General features: G+C 40.0%; 4 protein-coding genes across 5 annotated transcripts in view; 1 reads left to right on the top strand and 3 right to left on the bottom strand.

Moving 5' to 3' along the window:
• ZNF14 (zinc finger protein 14) overlaps positions 1–23,350 on the top strand; it is a 299,800-nt gene that overhangs the window by 117,963 nt on the left and 158,487 nt on the right. The window lies entirely within an intron of this gene.
• LOC131756046 (olfactory receptor 1M1-like) lies at positions 7,246–8,187 on the bottom strand. Its single transcript, XM_059062803.1, is given in 1 exon segment — positions 7,246–8,187. A coding segment is annotated over 1 exon segment (942 nt).
• LOC131755821 (olfactory receptor 7G1-like) lies at positions 16,777–21,020 on the bottom strand. The gene is given in 6 exon segments (XM_059062428.1): positions 16,777–17,355; positions 17,357–17,395; positions 17,397–17,483; positions 17,485–17,797; positions 18,892–19,036; positions 21,011–21,020. Coding segments are annotated over 6 exon segments (1,173 nt in total).
• LOC131756052 (olfactory receptor 7G3-like) lies at positions 21,131–22,084 on the bottom strand. Its single transcript, XM_059062809.1, is given in 1 exon segment — positions 21,131–22,084. A coding segment is annotated over 1 exon segment (939 nt). The 5' UTR covers positions 22,070–22,084.

The following is a 23,350-nucleotide window of genomic DNA, read 5'->3' as shown; positions in this document are numbered from 1 at the left end:
TAACACCTTTATTGGAGTATAATTGCTTTACAATGGTGTGTTAGTTTCTGCTTTACAACAAAGCGAAACTAGCTATCCACCCTACGTTTGGTAGTGTATATATGTCCATGCCACTCTCTCACTTCGTCACAGCTTACCCTTCCCTCTCTCCATATCCTCAAGTCCATGCTCTAGAAGGTCTGTGTTTTATTCCCGTCCTAACCCTAGGCTCTTCATGACATTTTTTTTCCCTTAGATTCCATATATATGTGTTAGCATACAGTATTTGTTTTTCTCCTTCTGACTTACTTCACTTTGTATGAGAGACTCCAGGTCCATCCACCTCACTACAAATAACTCAATTTCATTTCTTCTTATGGCTGAGTAATATTCCATTGTATATATGTGCCACATCTTTATCCATTCATCTGTTGGTGGACGCTTAGGTTGCTTCCATGTCCTGGCTATTGTAAATAGAGCTGCAATGAACATTTTGGTACATGACTCTTTTTGAATTATGGTTTTCTCAGGGTATATGCCCAGTAGGGGGATTGCTGGGTCGTATGGTAGTTCTATTTGTAGTTTTTTAAGGAACCTCCATACTGTTCTCCATAGTGGCTGTGGTTATCCATTTTAAATATAGCAGTGTGTACATGTCAATCCCAAACTCTCTAACTATCCCTTCCCCCCAGCCTTTCTCCCTGGTAACCATAAGTTTGTTCTCTAAGTCTGTGAGTCTGTTTCTGTTTGTAAATAAGTCCTTTGTATCATTTCTTTTTAGATTCTGCATATAAGTGATATCATAGGATATTTCTCTTTCTCTGTCTGACTTACTTCACTCAGAATGACAATCTTTAGGTCCATCCATGTTGCTGCAAATGGAATTATTTCATTCTTTTTAATGGCTGAGTAATAATCCATTGTATATATGCACCACATCTTTATCCATTTCTCTGTTGATGGACATTTAGGTTGCTTCCATGTCTTGGCTATTGTAAACAGTGCTGCAATGAACATTGGGGTACATGTATCCTTTTGGACCATGTTTTTCTCTGGATATATGCCCAGGAGCGGGATTGCTGGGTCATATGGTAGCTCTATTTTTAATTTTTTAGGGAACCTCCATACTGTTCTCCACATTGGCTGTACCAGTTTACATTCCCACCAACAGTGTAGGAGGGTTCCCTTCTCTCCACACTGTCTCCAACATTTGTTGTTTGTGGATTTTTTGATGATGGCCATTCTGACTGGTGTGAGGTGGTATCTCATTGTAGTTTTGACTTGCATTTCTCTAATAATTAGTGATGTTGAACATCTTTCCATGTGCCTCTTGGCCATCTGTATGTCTTCTTTGGAGAAATGACTATTTAGGTCTTCTGCCCATTTTTTGATTGGGTTGTTTGTTTTGATTATATTGAGCTGCATGGGCTGTTTGTAAATTTTCGAGACCAATCCCTTGTCAGTCACATCATTTGCAAATATTTTCTCCCAGTCTGTGGGTTGTCTTTTCATTTTGTTTATGGTTTCCTTTGTTGTGCAAAAGCTTTTGAGTTTAATTAGGTCCCATTTGTCTATTTTTGTTTTTATTTCCATTACTCTGGGAGATGGATCCAAAAAGATATGGCTGTGATTTATGTCAAAGAGTGTTCTGCCTATGTTTTGCTCTAGGAGTTTTATAGTGTCTGGTCTCACATTTAGGTCTTTAATCCATTTTGAGCTTATTTTTGTGTATGGTGTTAAAGAATTATCTAATTTCACTTTTTTTTACATGTAGCTGTCCAGTTTTCCCAGCACCATTTGTTGACGAGACTGTCTTTCCACCATTGTATAGTCTTGGCTCCTTTTGTCATAGGTTAATTGACAATAGGTGTGTGGGTTTATTTCTGAGCTTTCTCTCCTGTTCCATTGGTCTATATTTCTATAAAAATATAGAAATACCATCGTGTTTTGATGACTATGGCTTTGTAGTATAGTCTGAAGTCAGGGAGCCTGATTCCTCCAGCTCCGTTTTTCTTTCTCAATATTGCTTTGGCTATTCGGGGTCTTTTGTGTTTCCATACAAATTGTGAAATGTTTTGTTCTTGTTCTGTGAAAAATGCCATTGGTAGTTTGATAGGGATTGCATTGAATCTGTAGATGGCTTTGGGTAGTATAGTCATTTTGACAATATTGATTCTTCCAATCCAAGAACATGATATATCTTTCCATCTGTCTTCAATTTCTTTCGATTTCTTCATCAGTGTTTTATAGTTTTCGCATACAGGTCTTTTATCTCCTTAGGTAGGTTTATTCCTAGGTATTTTATTCTTTTTGATGTGATGGTAAATGGGATTGTTTCTTGAATTTCTCTTTCTGATCTTAACCAGATATAGATAGATATATAGATAGATATATATTTTTAGAAAGAACAATGATAAACTTTAATCAAATTAAAGTCTGGAATATAAAGATTCTGGCTCAGTTTTTCTTTAAGTTTCCCATAACACTTATTTTCCTACTGTCTTTGCTGAATTTTAACAGGCATATAATAATATACTTTTTCTGGGACAGCCTCTATGATTACAAATAAAAAATACACATCCATAAGTCCTTAAACACCATTTAAAAAACCAAAGTGTCAATGCCAAATTTTTAATTTTAATGAAAATTCTGAACATTAAATGAGCATAGCTGCATTTACAATGCTGATTTTTAAAAGCTATCTGAAAATAAAATATAGTAAAATTATTGCTTCCAAAGTTATGTTGACATAATCTATACAAGGCAGAATTGAAATAGTAGCAAACTGCATGAAAGCAGTTACATAACCAATCTTAATCCCTTCTTTTGGCATTTTATATGCCTCTACAAAGCTATCATGTTATAGTCTTTATCTTGAATGGGATGACCTGCCATCTAGATACTTAAATTCTATCCATGTTAAGATATATCCTGAGGATATTAGTGTGTTTATCCATGGGAATGACTTTAATTTTGCACGTTAAGCAGTACAATACACATTTGACAAAAAAAGAAAATTACAGGCCAATATCACTGATGAACATAGACACAAAAATCCTCAACAAAGTACTAGTAATTAGAATCCAACAATACATTAAAAGGATCATATACCATGATCAAGTGGGATTTATCCCAGGGATGCAAAGATTTTCAATATCTGCAAATCTATCAGTGTGATACACCACATCAACAAATTGAATAATAAAAACCATATGACCATCTCAATAGATGCAGAAAAAGCTTTTGACAAAATTCAACACAATTTATGATTAAAACTCTCCAGAAAGTGGTCATAGAGGGAACATACCTCAACATAACAAAGGCCACATGAGACAAACCTATAGCTAACATCATACTTAATGGTGAAAAGCTGAAAGCATTTCCTTTAAGATCAGGAACAAGGCAAAGATGTTCACTATAACCACTTTTATTCAACATAGTTTTGGAAGTCCTAGCTATGTCAATCAGAGAAGAAAAAGAAATAAAGGGAATCCAAATTGTAAAAGGAGTTAAACTGTCATTATTTGCAGATGACATGATACTATACATAGAAAATCCTAAAGATGCTACCAGAAAACTACTAGAGCTCATCAATGAATTTGGTAAAGTTGTAGGCTATAAAAGTAATACACAGAAATCTGTTGCATTCTATACACTAACAACAAAAGATCAGAAAGAGAAATCCCCTTACTAGCATTTTGACTGCAGCCTTATCAGAGACCCTGAGCAAGTTACCCAGCTAAGCCACGCCCAGTTTCCTGACCTACAAAGACTATAAGATAATAACTGTTGGTTGTTTTAAGCTGAGTTCTATGTTGGGTTTATAATGCTTGCAGGACTTTGTTCAAGGATTAAGACGAGAACAAATCTAAATATATATTAAAAAGCATGGACAGGGCTTCCCTGGTGGTTCAGTGGTTGGGAATCTGCCTGCTAATGCAAGGGACACGGGTTCGAACCCTGGTCTGGGAGGATCCCACATGCCGCGGAGCAACTGGGCCCGTGAGCCACAACTATTGAGCCTGTGCGTCTGGAGCCTGTGCTCCGCAACGAGAGGCCGCGATAGTGAAAGGCCCGCACACTGTGATGAAGAGTGGCCCCCACTTGCCACAACTGGAGAAAGCCCTCGCACAGAAACGAAGACCCAACACAGCAAAAATTAATTAATTAATTAAAAAAGCATGGACAGCTCCTTAAAACTTATTTAAATACTGACTTGTGCCTGACTTTGCATGTACAATTCCCTTCTGGCACACTGTTTCCACCTCCTTCATAGGAATACTTCTCTCTCGGCCTGATTCAGAGCTCAGATCAGAAGCCACCTTAATAGAGACCGGTTGCTCTCAGAAATCCCAAGACTAAAATACCACCCCCATCTATCTCTGTCACATACCCTTCGTGATGCCTTTGAAGTCCTTCTCACCATTGGTAATTATCTGGCACATTGATTATCTCTTTAGTTATTGTTGTTTTCCCTGCTAAACTGGGAATGGTTGCTTTGCTTTCTATTGTTTGATTTTATTTTTAAATATCAGTGAAATTAACTTTTTTCTGGTGTACCATGCTTGGTATTTTATCTTATGTATAGATTTGTGGGATTTGGGGAGGTAGAGTACCATTTAAATATTTTAGCACCTTCAGAGTCACTGCTCTGATATCAAGATACAGAACAGTTCCATCACTCGCCCCCTCACCCACCCTGAAGAAACCCCCTTGTACTAAACTTTTGTTGTCACAGGAAAGGGCTTTTTCTCTCTCTTGCTCTATTGCCAGTGCTCATGTGTTGAATGAATGAATAAAACAGATATCAATACCAACAAATGTTGGAAGTTGACATTGTAAGTGCTATCAGGATAACTCTCTCCTGCAGTTGTGGTCTTCTTTTTTTCTCTCTCTTTTTAAAATTATATATATATATATATATATATATATATATATATATATATATATATGTATTTTATTGAAGTATAGTTCACTTACAATGTTGTGTTAGTTGCAGGTGTACAGCAGAGTGATTCAGTTATTATACATATACATGTATACTTTTTCAGATTCTTTTCTCTTATAGTTTATTGCAAAATATTGAGTATAGCTCCCTGTGCTATACAGTAGGTGTTTGTTGCTTATCTATTTTATATACAGTAGTGTGTATATGTTAATCCCAAACTCCTAATTTATCCCTCCCCCACCCTTTCCTCTTTGGTAACCATAAGTTTTTTTCCTATGTCCATGGGTCTATTTCTGTTTTGCAAATAAGTTCATCTGCATCTTGTTTTTTCTTTTTTAGATTTGTGGTCTTAAGTTCTTAATACAAAACAAGACAGAGATAGTTTGGCTGACAGAATCTTAACAGTGTTTTTGGTGCGTGTTTTTGCACTCCTCATTGCACAGGAGAGGGAGAGAGGTAAAAGCGTGCTTCAACTCAAACTGGATACAGAGAGAGATTTTCACAAAATTCTATGAGCCCCCCAGTTCTAATAATTTCCCAAATCTCTGGCCATTCCAATCCTCTCCCAACCAGCACCATAACTACTTGCATTCATATGACAGGAGAACAGAGGGAACTTGCAAGGAGAGCTGTGGACCAACTTTCACCAGATTTTTGGTTATTCCAAAAAGGACCCGACCAGACTCATGGGCTCCCCCATGGCAAACTCTAATATTCTTAACTTCTGGGTTTTATTCACCAGAAAGTGGATTTTCATCGTCTTTCCAATCTACAACAGGGCCAGGTCTGGAGGTCTGTGGTTTCAACGGAAAAAGTCGAATACTCTTGAAAAGAAAGCAACAGTGATGATCCTTAAAGATTGCTTATGGTGATACTCAATGCTTATAACAGTGAGGTCATATCCCCTGGAATAACAATACATGTGCATTCAGTTTGCCTCCTTTTTAAAAAACCAGTTCCATCAAGTGACCTATATAAGCAATCCTGCTTTGAATGAGGTTGTTTCAAGCTAATATGCCCTTCTCAAATGGTAATTTATTTATTTATTTATTTATTTTAGACTTAAAAAAAATAAGTTTATTTATTTTATTTTTATTTATTTTTGGCTGCTTTGGGTCTTTGTTGCCACGTGCGGGCTTTCTCTAGTTGCAGCGAACGGGCTCTACTCTTCGTTGCAGTGCGTGGGCTTCTCATTGTGGTGGCTTCTCTTGTTGCGGAGCATGGGCTCTAGGCGTGTGGGCTTCAGTAGTTGTGGCGCGTAGGCACAGTAGTTGTGGCTCATGGGCTCTAGAGCGCATACTCAGTAGTTGTGGCGCACAGGCTTAGTTGCTCTGCGTCATGCAGAATCTTCCCGGACCAGGGTTTGAACCCATGACCCCTGCATTGGCAGGCAGATTCTTAAGCACTGCACCACCAGGGAAGTTCCATTTCCTCACTTTCGTAGTTCATGGTCTGAATCTCTTTCTCCCTTGTGCCTCGCACAACTTTTGTCTAGCACAAGCCATCTTGCTCCCTCAGAAGATAAGATAAATGATAGGAAAGGGGTAGGGGCTGTACAACTCATCCACATGCTCCCTGACTTTGGTCCCCGGAAGTCAAGTTAGCTGGCTGGTTCCTTAGGAAAAGGCCACACTCTTAGGTTGATCCTAAAAGCCCTTAGGACCTGGCATCATTCGCCATAACTGGACTTTTCACTTCACAAATGCATGCTTCTCTAGTTCTCTCACCTTTTCACATGTTGTTTTGTTTTTCTGAGATACTCTTTCTTCTCGTTTTGCCTGAACAACACCATCTTATCCTTTGGGTTTGGGGATCACTTCTCCCAGGAGACCTTCCCTGATTCTCCCTTCCAGACTCTGTTGGGTGTTCTTACTATATCCTATCCTCCCTCTCATGTTTATGTTCCATTCTACTATAACGAAGTGTACGATATCTTCTCTCACTCTCAACTATAATTCAAACTATAGGGATTTTTGCTACTCCTGTTCATGACTCTATATCCAGCATCTGACATCAAACCCAGAATACATACTTAATATATATTTGTTGAGTGCTCAATGGATCTGAATGGATAAATCCAATCTGCTAGAACCAGACTGATCCTGGTAGAAATACAGCATGAGTCATATCCCAATGGTCCCTTAGTGGTCTCAGTAATTGAGAAAATAGTTACAGGGCTATCTTGAGGTTACCTTTCAAGCTTCAGCAATTCAAAATCGAAAGTGGTTACTCTCCCAACCCATGCAATTCCAGATTTTTGCCCAAGAACCCAGATGTTTACATCTTCACACCCTGGAAGGTTCCAGGTGCCCTGGTGGTCAGGAAGATGAGGTGATTTTTCTGTTGATGAGCTTCAGTAGGGCCCCCTTCAGCTCTCTGTTCCTCAGGCTGTAAATAAAGGGGTTCAGCATGGGTGTGACCTCAGAGTACATTACAGCAGATGCTTTCTCCTTCACGGCTGTGTGGACAGATGAAGGACAAAGGTAGACCCCAACTGTGGTCCCATAGAAGAGTACAACCACAGAGAGGTGGGAGCTGCAGGTGGAAAAACCTTTCTTCCTGCCGCCTGCAGAGGGCAACTTCAAGATGGCCACAATTATGTGAACATAGGAAGCCAGGATGCAGATGAAAGGTGTGGCTATCACCATTCCTGCCACAATGAACACAAAGATCTTGTTCACAGAGGTGTCAGTACATGAAAGTCTCAGGAGGGGAGTGAGGTCACAGAAGTAGTGAGGCAACCTATTGTTGCCACAGAAAACCAGACGGGCCATCAGGAGAATGTGGGTGAGGGAGATGAAGCAGGAAAACACCCATGGGCCACCAGCCAGCAGGCCACAGAGACATGGGCTCATGATGGTGGTATTGTATAAGGGGTGACATATAGCTACAAACCTGTCATAAGCCATCACGGCTATTAAGACACTGTCCATGATGCCAAAGAAATGGAGAAAGTACATTTGAGTCAGGCAGCAAGGATATGAGATGGATTTGCTCCTGATTTGTATGTTCACTAGCATCTTGGGGACAGTGTTGGTGGCCAGGCAGAAATCAACCATAGAGAGATTGGCTAAGAAGAAGTACATGGGAGTGTTCAGGTGGGAGTCGGAACTGATGGCCAGTATGATCAACAGGTTCCCCACTACTGTGACCACATACATGCAGAGAAACAGAGCAAAGAGGAGAGTTTCCTGTTATGGCTTTCCTGAAAGTCCCAGGAGGATAAACTTGGATACACTTGTTTGGTTGTTTGGTTCCATCAGCATGATTCCTCTAAAAGTATTGAAAGGGGGAAGTTACATGAATCCTATAGAGATGATCCTGGAAGATTAGAAGAGATTACACTCAATTTCCAATCTGGACTAATTATGTTATCAACTTGTATACGTATTGCATCTTGAACCTTTGATAAACTGTTTATAGCAACGCATATGTCAAGCCTTGGCTCAAGGTTGAATATTCCTGTTTCAGACAAAGATTGAGAGAGTATACCATGTATGAGCCTTTGCTAATAAAACTACTAAAGGTTTTACTTCAGGATAAAAAAGTTGAATCCAGAAAAAAGCACTATCCAAGAAGCAATGATCAGCCAAGAAATTGGTGTAAATGTAGAAGAAATGTGAACAAAGCACTTTTAAAATAATAATAATAATGAGAATGTATATGTAAGTAAAGTGGATTAAAATACAATACAAAAATTATATAAGACAAAAGGGGGAATTAAAATTAAATTGTTGTAATGTTTTTGTATTAAGTTGCAGAAGAATAGACATATTGAACGTTTTGGACTTCCTACATAAAGTATATGTAACTAAACTTTAGGGGTAACCACTAAACTAATGGGTATAGAATATATAACTTCTAAATTACAGTAGGGGTACAACAGAAATAGAGATTTTGATCAAACCACTTTAAGTTAGGAAAGGAGATATAAAGAAGAAAATAAAAATTACAAAACACATGCATAATTACAACAAAAGTTTAAATGGCTTAAACTGATCATTAAAAAACAGATTCAGGTTGGACAAAGAAACAAAACCCTATTACATCATGTATGCAAGAGATACACCTAAACTATAATGACATGAAGGGTTGAAGAAAAGTAATGCTAAAAATATACCAAGAAATACTAACCAAAGGGAAGTTGGATAGCTTATTAATATCAGACAAAACATACTTAAGGCAAAGGCATTAAAAAATATGGAAAGTCATTATGTAATAATAAAGGGAATGATTCACCAGAAAGAGAAAAAAAGCTACTAATATGCACTTAACAACATAGACTTACAATATATAAAGATAAAAACCAACAGAACTGTAAGTAAAAAATTATAAACCATATCATAATAGGAAATTTATGATATCTTTTTTAGTAATTGGTAGATCAAGGGGACAAAATTTTGGTCAGGGTATAGAAAACTTGATAACAGAATCAGCTTGATTTGAGCACTACACTAAATTATTAGAAAATCCACTTTCTTTTTAAGGATATATGTCATATCTGCAAAAATTAGGCCACAAAGCAAATCTTAGTGCCAAAGAATACATATCAAACAGAGCATGTTCTCTACTCACAATGTAATCAAATTAGAAATTAATAATAAAAAGATAATCAGTCTCTTCCTATATGTTTTGAAATACTAAAAGCACACTTAATGTATACATCAAAGAAGACATCATCATTGAAATCAGGAAATATTTATAATTTAAAAAAAAACCTAACTAGCAAAGGAGATGCAACTAAATCAGTATTCAGAGGTAAATTAATATTCTTATATGCATAATTTAGGAAAGAAAGTTTGAAACCTACAAAACTATTGAAAGTCATGAAAAAACTTAAATAAATAGACATATTATATTTTCATAATTGTTCAGTTCAGAATACTTTCTTCCTTTAAAGAACATTTACTGGTGATGTCAGCAAGATGGTGGAATAAGAGTTTTCTACCATCCTCCCCCCAAAGAACACCAAGTTTGTCCATCACCAATAGACAAGAGCACCTTTTTGGGAGTCTGGGGTCCAGTGGAGAGGTTCCAGCACACAACTGGAGCAAAAAAAATCTGAGATTGAAAACTTTGAAGAGAGTAAGAGGAACAGTTTCACTTTGCTCACGTCAGCCCTCCCCCAAGGCAGCACAGCTCAGTGCCAAGACAGACACCCTCAGAACTTGATTTGTCCCTTAGGGAAAAGTGAGAGTGTGTGAGTGAGTGTCTGTCTCCCCCAGCTGTGTGGAATGCTGTCAAAGAGGCTCACTTCTTTCTTATGCCATCCAGAATACTAAGGTGAACTGTAATGACTGAGGGCAGAGAGAGGCTGGGAGCACAGCAGGCAGGCTCAAAATGCATCAAAGGGATGCAGATCTTATAAACTGCTTCACAGATTCCATAGGGAAGCCCACCCACATGCTGCTGGGGATTCCTCACCTCTGGACCACCAACTGGCCCAAGAGCACACCTAACACTCCACACAACTCACCCCCGCCCCCACCAAACACACACATGCCCTGTGGTTAGCTCCTTGTGTGTGCCACCATGGGCAGCAAACGCAAGCATTTGCAGATGGCGAGTGAACAGGCACAGAAAGTCAGCCTGACTCTGAGGGACTGGGAGAAAACACACACTCTTGATTGTTTCAAAGCACCACTCTAGGGAAAGCAAACAGGAAACTGCTAGCACCTGGCTTGACTCTGCAGGATCAAGAGAAGGTATATGATCTTAAGAATCCTCCCTTTCCCCAAGAGGGAACAAGATATGTTGAGAAGATGTATCTATAGAAAAAGTCTGAGAAAGTCTAAGAATCCCTACAGGGCTGACAGAAGATATTTTGCTCCCAAAATCAGTCAGAAAAGACTGGGGGAAGTAATTCCTTCTTCAAATGTGAAAACATCAATGCAAGATTTCAGGGAACATGAAAAATCAGGGAAACATGACATGACCAAAGGAACACAATAATTTTCCTGTAACTGACCCCAAATAAATGAAGATCTGTGATCTGCCTGATAGAGAATTCAAAACATTGCTTTAAGGAAGCTCAATGAGCTACAAGAAAACACCAAAAGACAGTTCAGTGAAATCAGGAAAACAATATATGCACAAAGTGAGAAGTTTAACAGAGAGATAAGAAATCATGAAAAAGAACCAAAGAGAAATTCTGGAGCTAAAATAGAAAATGCAGTAGACTATCAACAACAGACTTGATCAAACAGAGGAAAGAATTTGTAAGCTCCAAGGTAGATCATTTGAAATTACAGCCCCTCTCCAGTTTCTAAGTCAGAACTAGGCCAACTCCAGTTGGTTTCGGGACCCAGTTTGGGGGGAAAAAAGATGCTGAGAGTCTGAAAGCTCGTGACGCAAAGCTGCTGAATGAGGACCGGGATCCGAGGGGACATCCCCACACCTCCAGAGGCAGCGACCGGGCAGCGGCTCCACGGAGCTCAGAAGGCTACTTCATCTGTTCTACTTTATGTACGTGGCTGCATAGGAGAAAACCCCGGGACTGGGGTTGTCCCTTCTGTAACTTCAGTCCTTGGATTATTGGCAAGGGTAGAAGTCTACTGCCTCTACGCTCTCCCCAGCCTTGCTTCCACCAGCAAGAATCAAATCCCTTAAAATGGTGAAGATTTAGCACCTTTCATCCATGTGGATGAAAGGTGCTTGGTGCTACAGCCAGGAGTCAGTGCTGTGCCTCTGACATGGGAGAGCCAACTTCAGGAAACTGGTCCACAAGAGACCTCCCAGATCCAAGTAATATCAAATGGCAAAAATCTCCCAGAAATCACCATCTCAACACCAACACCCAGCTTCACTCACCGACCAGCAAGCTACAGTGCTAGACACCCTATGCCAAACAACTACCAAGACAGGAACACAACTCCACCCATTAGCAGAGAGGCTGCCTAAAATCATAATAAGGCCACAGACACCCCAAAACACACCACCAGACATGGACCTGTCCACCAGAAAGACAAGATCCAGCCTCATCCACCAGAACACAGGCACTAGTCCCCTCCACTAGGAAGCCTAACACAACCCACTGAACCAACTTTAGCCACTGGGGACAGACACCAAAAACAACAGGAACTACGAAGCTGCAGCCTGCAAAAAGGAGACCCCAAACACAGTAAGATAAGCAAAATGAGAAGACAGAGAAACACACAGCAGATGAAGGAGCAAGATAAAAACCCACCAGACCTAACAAATGAAGAGGAAATAGGCAGTCTACCTGAAAAAGAATTCAGAATAATGATAGTAAAGATGATCCAAAATCCTGGAAATAGAATAGAGAAAATGCAAGAAACATTTAACAAGGACCTAGAAGAACCAAAGAGGAAAATGCAACAATGAACAACACAATAAATGAAATTAAAAATACTCTAGAAGGGATCAATAGCAGAGTAACTGAGGTAGAAGAACGGATAAGTGACCTGGAAGATAAAATAGTGGAAATAACTACTGTAGAGCAGAATAAAGAAAAAAGAATGAAAAGAACTGAGGACAGTTTCAGAGACCTCTGGGATGACATTAAATGCACCAACATTCGAATTATAGGGGTCCCAGAAGAAGAAAAGAAAAAGAAAGGGACTGAGAAAATATTTGAAGAGATTATAGTTGAAAACTTCCCTAATATGGGAAAGGAAAGAGTTAATCAAGTCCAGGAAGCACAGAGAGTCCCATACAGGATAAATCCAAGGAGAAACACGCCAAGACATATTAATCAAACTATCAAAAATTACATACAAAGAAAACATCTTAAAAGCATCAAGGGAAAAACAACAAATAACACACAAGGGAATCCCCATAAGGTTAACAGCTGATCTTTCAGCAGAAACTCTGCAAGCCAGAAGAGAGTGGTAGGACATATTTAAAGTGATGAAGGAGAAAAACCTACAGCCAAGATTACTCTACCCAGCAAGGATCTCATTCAGATTTAATGGAGAAATTAAAACCTTTCAGACAAGCAAAAGCTGAGAGAGTTCAGCACCACCAAACCAGCTTTACAACAAATGCTAAAGGAACTTCTCTAGGCAAGAAACACAAGAGAAGGAAAAGACCTACAAGAACAAACCCAAAACAATTAAGAAAATGGGAATAGGAACATACATATCGATAATTACCTTATATGTAAATGGATTAAATGCTCCCTCCAAAAGACACAGACTGGCTGAATGGATACAAAAACAAGACCCATTTATATGCTGTCTACAAGAGACCCACTTCAGACCTAGGGACACATACAGACTGAAAGTGAGGGGATGGAAAAAGATATTCCATGCAAGTGGAAATCAGAAGAAAGCTGGAGTAGCAACTCTCATATCAGACAAAATAGAGTTTAAAATAAAGACTATTGGGCTTCCCTGGTGGTGCAGTGGTTGAGAATCTGCCTGCTAGTGCAGGGGACACGGGTTTGAGCCCTGGTCTGGGAGGATCCCACATGCCGCAGAGCAACTAGGCCCATGAGCCACAACTACTGAGCCTGCGCATCTGGAGCCTGTGCTCCACAACAAGAGAGGCCGCGAAAGTGAGAGGACCGTGCACCACAATGAAGAGTGGCCCCCGCATGTCACAACTTGAGAAAGCCCTTGCACAGAAACGAAGACCCAACACAGCCATCAATCAATCAATCAATCAATAAAAATAAAATAAGGACTATTACAAGAGACAAAGAAGGACACTACATAATGATCAAGGGATTGATCCAAGAAGAAGATATAACAATTGTAAATATTTATGCACCCAACATAGGAGCACTTCAATACATAAGGCAAATACTAACAGCCATAAAAGGGGAAATCAACAGTAACACAATCATAGTAGGGGACTTTAACACCCCACTTTCACCAATGGACAAATCATCCAAAATGAAAATAAATAAGGAAACACAAGCTTTACATGATACATTAAACAAGATGGACTTAATTGATATTTATAGGACATTCCATCCAAAAACAACAGAATGCACATTTTTCTCAAGTGCTCATGGAACATTCTCCAGGATAGATCATATCTTGGGTCACAAATCAAGCCTTGGTAAATTTAAGAAAATTGAAATCGTGTCAAGTATCTTTTCCGACCACAATGCTATGAGACTAGATATCAATTACAGGAAAAGATCTGTAAAAAAATAAAAACACAGGGGGCTTCCCTGGTGGTGCAGTGGTTGAGAGTCCGCCTGCCGATGCAGGGGATGCGGGTTCGTGCCCTGGTCCAGGAAAATCCCACATGCCGCGGAGCAACTAAGCCCATGCGCCACAACTACTGAGCCTGCGCTCTAGAGCCCATGAGCCACAACTACTGAGCCCGCATGCCACAACTACTGAAGCCCGCGTGCCTAGAGCCCATGCTCCACAACAAGACAAGCCCCCACTCTCCACAACTAGAGAAAGTCCACGCAGCAATAGAGACCCAATGCAGCCAAAAAATAAATTAATTAATTTTAAAAAATGCTTAACTTAAGTAAAAAAAAAGAAAGAAAGCAATATAAGATGACTGAGGAGGGACTTCCCTGGTGGTGCAGTGGATAAGACTACATGCTCCCAATGCAGGGGGCCTGGGTTTGATCCCTGATCAGGGAACTAGATCCCACATGTGTGCCGCAACTAAGGAGCCCACGTGTTGCAACTAAGACCCAGTGCAACTAAATAAATATTTTTAAAAAGTTATTGAGGAAAAAAAATAATGACTAAGGAGAGAAGTAAAAGCTCAGATAGTCTTACAAATAAGCCAATGAAGCCCATCAACAGACAAATGGATAAAGAGGATGTGGTACATATATACAATGGAATATTACTCAGCCATAAAAAGGAACAAAATTGGGTCATTTGTAGAGACTTGGATGGACCTAGAGGCTGTCATACAGAGTGAAGTAAGTCAGAAAGAGAAAAACAAATACTGTATGCCAACACATATATATGGAATCTAAAAAAGAAAAAAAAGTTATGAAGAACCTAGGGGCAGGACAGGAATAAAGACACAGACGTAGAGAATGGACTTGAGGATACAGGGAGGGGGAAGAGTTAGCTGGGACAAAGTGAGAGAGTGGCATGGACTTATATACACTACCAAATGTGAAATACATAGCTAGTGGGAAGCCTCCACATAGCACAGGGAGATCAGCTTGGTGCTTTGTGACCACCTAGAGGGGTGGGATAGGGAGTGTGGGAGGGAGGGAGACGCAAGAGGGAGGAGATGTGGGGATATATGTATATGTATATGTATAGCTGATTCACTTTGTTATACAGCAGCAACTAACACACCATTGTAAAGCAATTATACTCCAATAAAGACGTTAAAAAAAAGAATGAGAAAAACAAATATCGTATAGTAACGTGTATATGTGGAATCTAGAAAAATGGTACAGATGAACTGGTTTGCAAGACAGAAATAGAGACACAGATGTAGAGAACAAACGTATGGACACCAAGGGGGGAAAGCGGGGGTGGTGATGGTGGTGGTGTGATGAATTGGGAGATTGGGACTGACATATATACACTAATATGTATAAAATAGATAACTAATAAGAACCTGCTGCATAAAAAAGATAAAATAAAATTCAAAAAAAAAGCCAATGAGAACATTTCAAAGGAAAAACAATGCCAGAAGATTACCGAACTTTGCCCTGCTTACCTAACAAATATTTATTTTATTATATTATTCACACCATTGGAAAAGGCTGATAAATATAACAATAAATGAAAACAAATCCAACTGCTGAAGCAAGTGATAAAGTCATGTGAAAACAATAGGATTATAAGAGTTAAGAAGATATGCCAGATATGGAACACAGCAATACTAGTTAAATTTTATTGAAGCATTGTCCTGTTTTTGACCAGTAATTACACTACATATGATAAGAGTAAGGTTCTCATAGTAATCATTTTTATACCAGGAATTAGATTAAGTAGGTGGCGTATGATCCTATTCTCAGTGATAAGATTGAAGGTAATACCTTATGGATGATGCCACGGAAATATCCAGTATAAACAGTCCCTCAATTAACCTCAGACCCAGGGAAGGTCAGTCAGAGTTTTTTGTTATTTGGGTTTTTGCCTCTGGGAATCATGTCTAGATATGATACCTGCATCTGTGAAGCCATCTGGGTCCATGAAGGGAATCAGCCCTAGCATGAAGCCACTTCATGGAGGAATGAATGAATCTCTACTTTCCTGCTCCTGTGCATTTTCTATCTCTGAAATCCTTGTAATGACGATATCTTTATTGTTTGCACATATTAGACTCAGGATTAATTTCTCTTATTAGGAAGAAAGTCTTCCTCACTGATTAATTTCAAACATCACACAATCATTTCAAACTACTGAGATAATCTAATCACAAAAATTGTGTACAAGATAAAGCTGAGTGTTCTGGATGCTAATGTTGCCCCACACATGCACACTTTACCAGTGACCAGTCTCAAGGATTCCTGATCTGGGGTATGAAAGATCAACCACTACGTCCCACAGAGGGCTTAACTCTGGGGTGCAGTTCACATGGTGCTACCCATAGAATCAAGCATAATCTACTTCTGCATGACCACAGACTTCTTTGAATCATTTCCTTCACCTATCCACCTTTTCCCACTTCCCTTGTGCTCAGAACATTCCTCACAAAATTACTATACCATGAACCTCTGCCTCAGATTCAGCTTCTATAGACCTTAACTGAAGAAACTTTTCTTAGAGAATGGAAATCATGTGTCAAAAATCACAGTGCTAAAGAAAAAACAAAAAAGCGCACTTCAGCCTTTAACCCTAAGTTAAAATGCACTTAGCCATCATGTTATCTATTTATCAAAGAACCTATTGATGAAAGAGTCAGGCATTCTAGCTCATCAGTATTCCTTTTACTTTGATTCATTCTAGTGAACCCATCCCAAATCGGATGACACAATCACAGAAAAGAAGTACTCTACCAATAAGTTTCCTCAAAACTCCCTTCATGTCTCTGTTCCTCAGGCTGTAGATGAAGGGGTGCATCATAGAAGTGACCACAGTGTACATTAGCGAAGCCACTGCAGTCTTCCTGGAAGAGTCAGTAACTGCCGAACTAATGTACACCCCAAAAGCTGTCCCATAGACAAAGGAAACAACTGAGAGGTGAGACCCACAGTTAGAAAAAGCTTTATACTCTCTGCCTGATGATGGCATTTTCAAACTGGAGGAAACAATCTGAATATAAGAGAAAATGATTCCCGAAAGAGGAACACCAGCAAATATGCTAGCTGTAAAATATATCAGGATGTTATTGATGAGGGTATCAGAACACGCAAGTTTGATGACCTGAACAACTTCACAGAAGAGGGAGATTTCCAGGTCTGTGCAAAAGGACAGTTGCAGCACCATCAGACTACGGAGCAGGGCATCTGCTATGCTAATGAACAAGGAGAGTAGAATCAGCTGAACACAGAGGCTGGGGTTCATGCTGACTGTTGCATCTTAGTGGGTGACAAATAGCCGCGTAACGATCGTAGGCCATTTACTAAAAGGAGAAAATTTTCCCAACAAACAAAAGTCAGAACAAAGCTGATCTGGGTGAGGCAGCCTCTATAAGTGATGCTCTTGATTCTGTGCTTGGATGTTCACCAGGATCTTTAGGATCATGGTGGTGCTGAAACAGATGTCAGTGAAGGACAGATTGGAGAGAAAGAAGTACATGGGAGTGTGGAGTCGGTAGTCAGAGATGACAGCCTAGATGATGAGAAGGTTTCCCAGGACAGTGATCAGGTAAACGGACAGGAACAGTTTGAAGAAAGTGGTCTTCAGTTCTGGATCCTCTGTCAGTCTCAAGAGAAGAAATTCTGAAACATCTGTTTGGTTTCTGGGCTCCAGATTGTTGATAAATCTGATGGAAAAGATGTGGTCCCTAGTCCAGCAGCTGGAGTATCACCAGAGGCAAACACCAGTTTGGGAAAGGAAGTAATGGAATGGAGGGATGCTTTCCATATGCTTGTTATTTTGTTATTTTGAAGTTAATAAAGCAGTGTGTCAACAAAAATATTTTGAAGTTAATAAAGCAGTGTGTCAACATTAATTCTGGAAAGGATCTAGGAATGGTCATTTTAAAAATTACACTATGCTGTTCTGATTATTTATAACATTTGGTAACCTTATTAGGAGAAACAGGTAGTCAGGCTGATGAGTCTAACTGGATTGCCACCTCCTTTCTCGGAGACCTCACAGCCTGGCAACCGAGATAACACAGAGCTGTGTTTAAAAACACAGAACTGGGGCTTCCCTGGTGGCGCAGTGGTTGAGAGTCCGCCTGCCGATTCAGGGGACACGGGTTCGTGCCCCGGTCCAGGAGGATCCCACATGCCGCGGAGCGGCTGGGCCCGTGAGCCATGGCCGCTGAGCCTGCGCGTCCGGAGCCTGTGCTCCGCAACGGGAGAGGCCACAACAGTGAGAGGCCCGCCTAGCACCAAAAAATAAATAAATAAATAAAAACACAGAACTGGAAGATACAGTAAAACTGCCCAAGCCTCCTCTCCGAAACCACTACAAAAATGAAGTTAAATGCCCGCAAAGTTGAAAACAATCACTATGTTTGTAAATGAGCATATTCCTGCTGAGAAAGAAAATAGTTTTTGCCATTGTGGAGAGAGAGTAGGAGACTGGCAGAATGAGAGCTCTTTGAGGATTTCAGGAAAGGTACGAGGGAACATGTCAAGATGGGAGACAGGCAAGAGGCAAATGAATGGCTTGGTTCTAATCATTTTATGCATGTCCTTTCCTCACAGTTTCCCCTGGATAAACTTGTAGTAAAACACCTGCCCTGATTTCCAAACATTAACAAAGGGACATTTTGCTACCCGGATGACTTCACTGTGCAATGATGGAATCTCTCCTAGAGATGCAATGATGCATCTCTGCTAGATGTTCAGTGATGGAGACTAAAGTTCTATAAGAGGAGAGGGACTGAGTGAAGCTCCAGGCTCCTGGACAAGAGGGCTTATCTCCAGGAGGAGGTACAGATGTGCTGTTTCTTTACCGGGGAAGTGCTGTTGAGTGCGGTTTTCACAATTTGTAGTCTCTGTACCTCTGGAGGACCAATATCCAAAGCTCCTCATTAGCCAAACAATTTCATCATCATTCTGATGCCAGTGCAGTGCAAATCCTTAAAGGCCAAGAAGATACAATGGAAAAATTCAGGGTGGTTGATTCCCTGATGCTCTGAAGCCAGGTGTTCACCATTCACTGCTCTACCTCTTTCTGTTCACATGTATTTCACACACAATGCAAATGTGGACACACCATTCTTCTCTAACTGGACTCTAGTATTCTTTTTTTAGATACAACCAATGGCATAGTTATGCAATCAATGATATCAGGAAGCCTGGTTATAATTGTAGGTTATGAAGTTATTTATTTATTCATTCATTCATTTCAGCCATATAAGAAGGAATGAAATTGACACATTACAACATGTATAAACCCTAAAAACATTATGCTCTGCAAAATAATCCAGACAAAAAAAGACAAATATTGTATGATTTCAGTTATAAGGTATGTAGAATAGGCAACTTCATAAGGGCAGAAAGTAGACTGGTGGCTACAGGGGAGAGGGTGAGAAGGATTGATTTTTGAGAGTGCTGGAATATATGAAAAGTTGTTTATTTCTGTACTGAGTAATCAAAGCACATTGATATCGATGGAGTGAATAAGGTCACATGTGGAGATATTTCACTGGAAGTTTATTTGCCCTGCTTTTTTCTTCATTATATTGAAAGAACAATTCTGAACTTTCGTTCTTGAAAATTGTTTTAGTGGCTTTTTTTTTCTGTATTAACTTTCTTATTAGTGGCTTATTTTTAAAGTGCTTAAATTCCTCAGTCTTTACCTTTTGGACTGTATTAGTCTCTCAGGTGCTCAACTCCTCTGAGGTCATAAAAATATCTTTGTATATTGTCTTCCAAAATATTTAATCACTTTGACTTTTGCTTAACATTGGAATGATTTTTGGTTTTGTCTCGAGAGAACGATGTTATTTATCAGTTTCAATTTCCTTTTTTTGAGTTTGTCAAATTGTGGTGAAATAGATATAAAATTTATCATTTCAGCCATTTAACGTGTTCAATTCTATGGCACTAAGAACATTCACAATGTTGTGGGACCACCACCATTATCCATTTCCTGAACTTTTTCATCACCCTGAACAGAAATTCTTTACGCATTCAAATGACTCCGGGGAATACCCTGGCGGTCCAGTGATTAGGACTCAGCGCTTTCACTGCCTTGGCCTGGGTTCAATCCCTGGTCAGAGAACTAAAATCCCACAAACCATGATGTGCACGGCCAAAAACAAACAAACAAACAAAAAAAACCCAATAACTCCGCATTTCATTCTTAGAGCTTTCAAAAGGAGCCCAACATTTTGACTTTAGCCCAATGTAGCTGATTTCAGGCTTCTGACTTCCAGGACTGCAAGAAAATACATTTGTGTTGTTTTAGGATACTAAGCTTGTGGTAATGTGTCACAATGACGATAGGAAACTAATACAGGACTTATGTCCCAAATCAGGCTGATAATAAAAACAATGTCTTTTGGGTGTGTCCTTGGAAAGATTCTTTCTGCATTGCAAAGAGACCTAAGGAGAGGCAGCCAGTTTTCTGTTTCTGGTTATTGTGTCTGCAATGTCCCTGCACAGCTATAGGCATTGATAACCATCATGGGAACAGCCTTAGGAAGAAGGCTTAGGTAGAATGAAATGCAGCCCTGTGTTTTTGCGCCTAGACCTATCTGACCTCTAAAGTCATTGTTAGAAAAGATGATAAAGTGATCATTTATCATTTCCCTATGAGAGTCGAGACTTTTGCCTTATTATTGCTGAAGGCATGCATGTATTCTGAGAGAATCGAAGTGCCTCAAATCTTCCAAAATTGTAAATACAATTATGTCAATTTTGTAGAGGAGGAAACTGAGCTTAGAGGGTTCAAGTAAACTGTCAAAGGTCGCATAGCTACTGTTTAGCAGAGGTAGGATTCAAATCCAGGTGGTCTGATTCCGAAATCTCACCCCCCCAGAAATATAAAAATAAAATAAATAAGAAACACCAAAAAAAAATGTCTTTAATTAAAAACAAATTCTCACCCTTAACCATCTGATATCTGGTCTTAAGTATTTCATGAAGGTGGTCAGACTTGCTGGACCTCTCCTTAATTTATTTCTCTGTGCTATATTCCAGCAGTGTAAGCCTAAAGCAACTGGAAATCAATGGAAAGATGATATTCTAGAGATGAGTTTCCTCAAAGCCCCCATCATAGCCTTGTTCTTCAGACTACAGATGAAGGGGTTCATCATAGGGGTGAGCACAGTGTACATCACTGATACTACTGCACTCTTCCTGGAGGAGTGAGTGGCTGCAGAACTAAAGTACACCCCAAAACCTGTCCCGTAAAACAAGGAAACAACTATTAAGTGTGACCCACAGATGGAAAATGCCTTATCCTTTCTACCAGCTGACAGGATTTTCAGGACAGAGGAGACAATTCGAGTACAAGAGAAAATTATCCCAGAGAGAGGAATAACACCCAACAGGCTGGTCACTAAATACACGAGGATATTATTGATGAGGATATCAGAACAGGTGAGCTTGAGAATATGAGCTAGTTCACAGAAAAAGTGGGGAAGTTTTAGTTCTGTGCACAAGGACAGCCGCAGTGCCATCAAAGTGTGGAGCAGGGCATCCAGAACGCTAACAAAGAAGGAGATCAGAACCAGCAGCCTGCAGAGCTTGGGGTTCATGATGACATTGTACCTCAGTGGGTGACAGATGGCCACAAATCGATCATAGGCCATCATGACCAGAATTCCATTTTTCAGTCCAGCAAAAGTCAAGACAAAGCAGATTTGGGTGAGGAATCCTGTGTAACTGGTGGATTTGCTCTGTGTCTGGATGTTCACTAGCATTTTGGGGATTGTGGTGGTGGTGAAACAGATGTCAATGAAAGACAGATTGGAGAGGAAGAAGTACATGGGAGTGTGGAGGTGGGAGTTATAGATACTGGCCAGGATGATGAGCAAGTTACCAAGCACAGTGACCACATATATGGACAGGAACAGGCGGAATAGGAGGGGCTGCAGCTCTGGACCCCCTGAGAGTCCCAGAAGGAGGAATTCTGCAGTATCAGAGAGGTTTCATAGTTTCATGTTGTCAATGGGTCTGTTAGAAAGATGTTGACAAGAAAACAAAACTTCAGAGCAATTTCCTTAATCTTGTCCATATTTTGAAACCAATCAGTTACAGGTCTTTTCTCCTGCTTCCTTCTCTCCCCTCTTCTTTCCTCTCCTTTTCTTGCTTTACATTCCCACAAAACTTCACTCCACACCATGCCCTGTCCTGAGCTTTTATAGTCCATCTATTCTTTGTCAAGTAGGGGTATGTACTCACAGGAAAATAGTCATGGAATGTTGTCTTCTCCCTTAAGATGCCTCCAAGCAAATAACTGCAGAATAAAATTATTAAGACTGCATTCTAGAATACAGTTTGGGAAAATGCAGTGTGTGGGCAAAATTCTACCTGCTGCTTATTTCAGTAAATAAAGGTTTACTGAAACACACCCATTCGTTTATTAACGGTCCATGGCAGCTTCCCCGCTACGTCTGAGTTGAGAATACTTGTGACAGAGACGTATAGCCCACACAACCTAAAACATTTACTATTTAGCTCTTTACTAAAAAAAAAAAATGTGCCTACTTCTAGTCTAGAATCTTGATTAAATTTAGCTTCAACTTTTGGCAAACATCCTTAAATATATTCATGAGGAAGAACATATTGCCTATTTGTCTTCTTGTAATAATTATTGCCTGGATCTATTAATTCACCAGGAGTTACAAAATGCTGACATTTTAATTCTTTTTTCAGTTATTGGTTGAAATACTTCCACAAAGAGGAAATTTCCCAAATTAAATAGGTGGATTTCTGGGACTTCCCTGTTTATCTAGCGGCTAAGACTCCACTCTCCCAACACAGGATGCCCGGGTTCAATCCCTGGTCAGGAAACTAGATCCCACATGCCGCAGCTAAAGATCCCGCACTGGCAATGAAGATCCCTCGTGCAACTAAGACCTTGCGTAGCCAAATAACTAAATAAATATTTTGTAAAAAATATTGATTTCTGGGGCTTCCCTGGTGGCGCAGTGGTTGAGAGTCCGCCTGCCAATGCAGGGGACGCGGGTTCGTGCCCCGGTCCGGGAAGATCCCACATGCCGCGGAGCGGCTGGGCCCGTGAGCCATGGCCGCTGAGCCTGCGCGTCCGGAGCCTGTGCTTATATTAATTCTCAAATTGTCCTATCTTTGGCCAGTGAAAATCTCCTCAGCTTGCTTCTGCAGTCCTTCTGAAATAAACCCAGCAGCCTCATATCACCCTTCACTTTGACACGAAAGCTGTTCTTTGCCCATCATCTTGCAATAGATACATATATCAAATC

Source organism: Kogia breviceps, chromosome 4 (genome assembly GCF_026419965.1).
Source record: "Kogia breviceps isolate mKogBre1 chromosome 4, mKogBre1 haplotype 1, whole genome shotgun sequence".
NCBI classification, from domain to species: domain Eukaryota; kingdom Metazoa; phylum Chordata; class Mammalia; order Artiodactyla; family Physeteridae; genus Kogia; species Kogia breviceps.
Note: the sequence above shows the minus strand (reverse complement) of the source record. Positions and strands in the feature narration are given on the sequence as shown.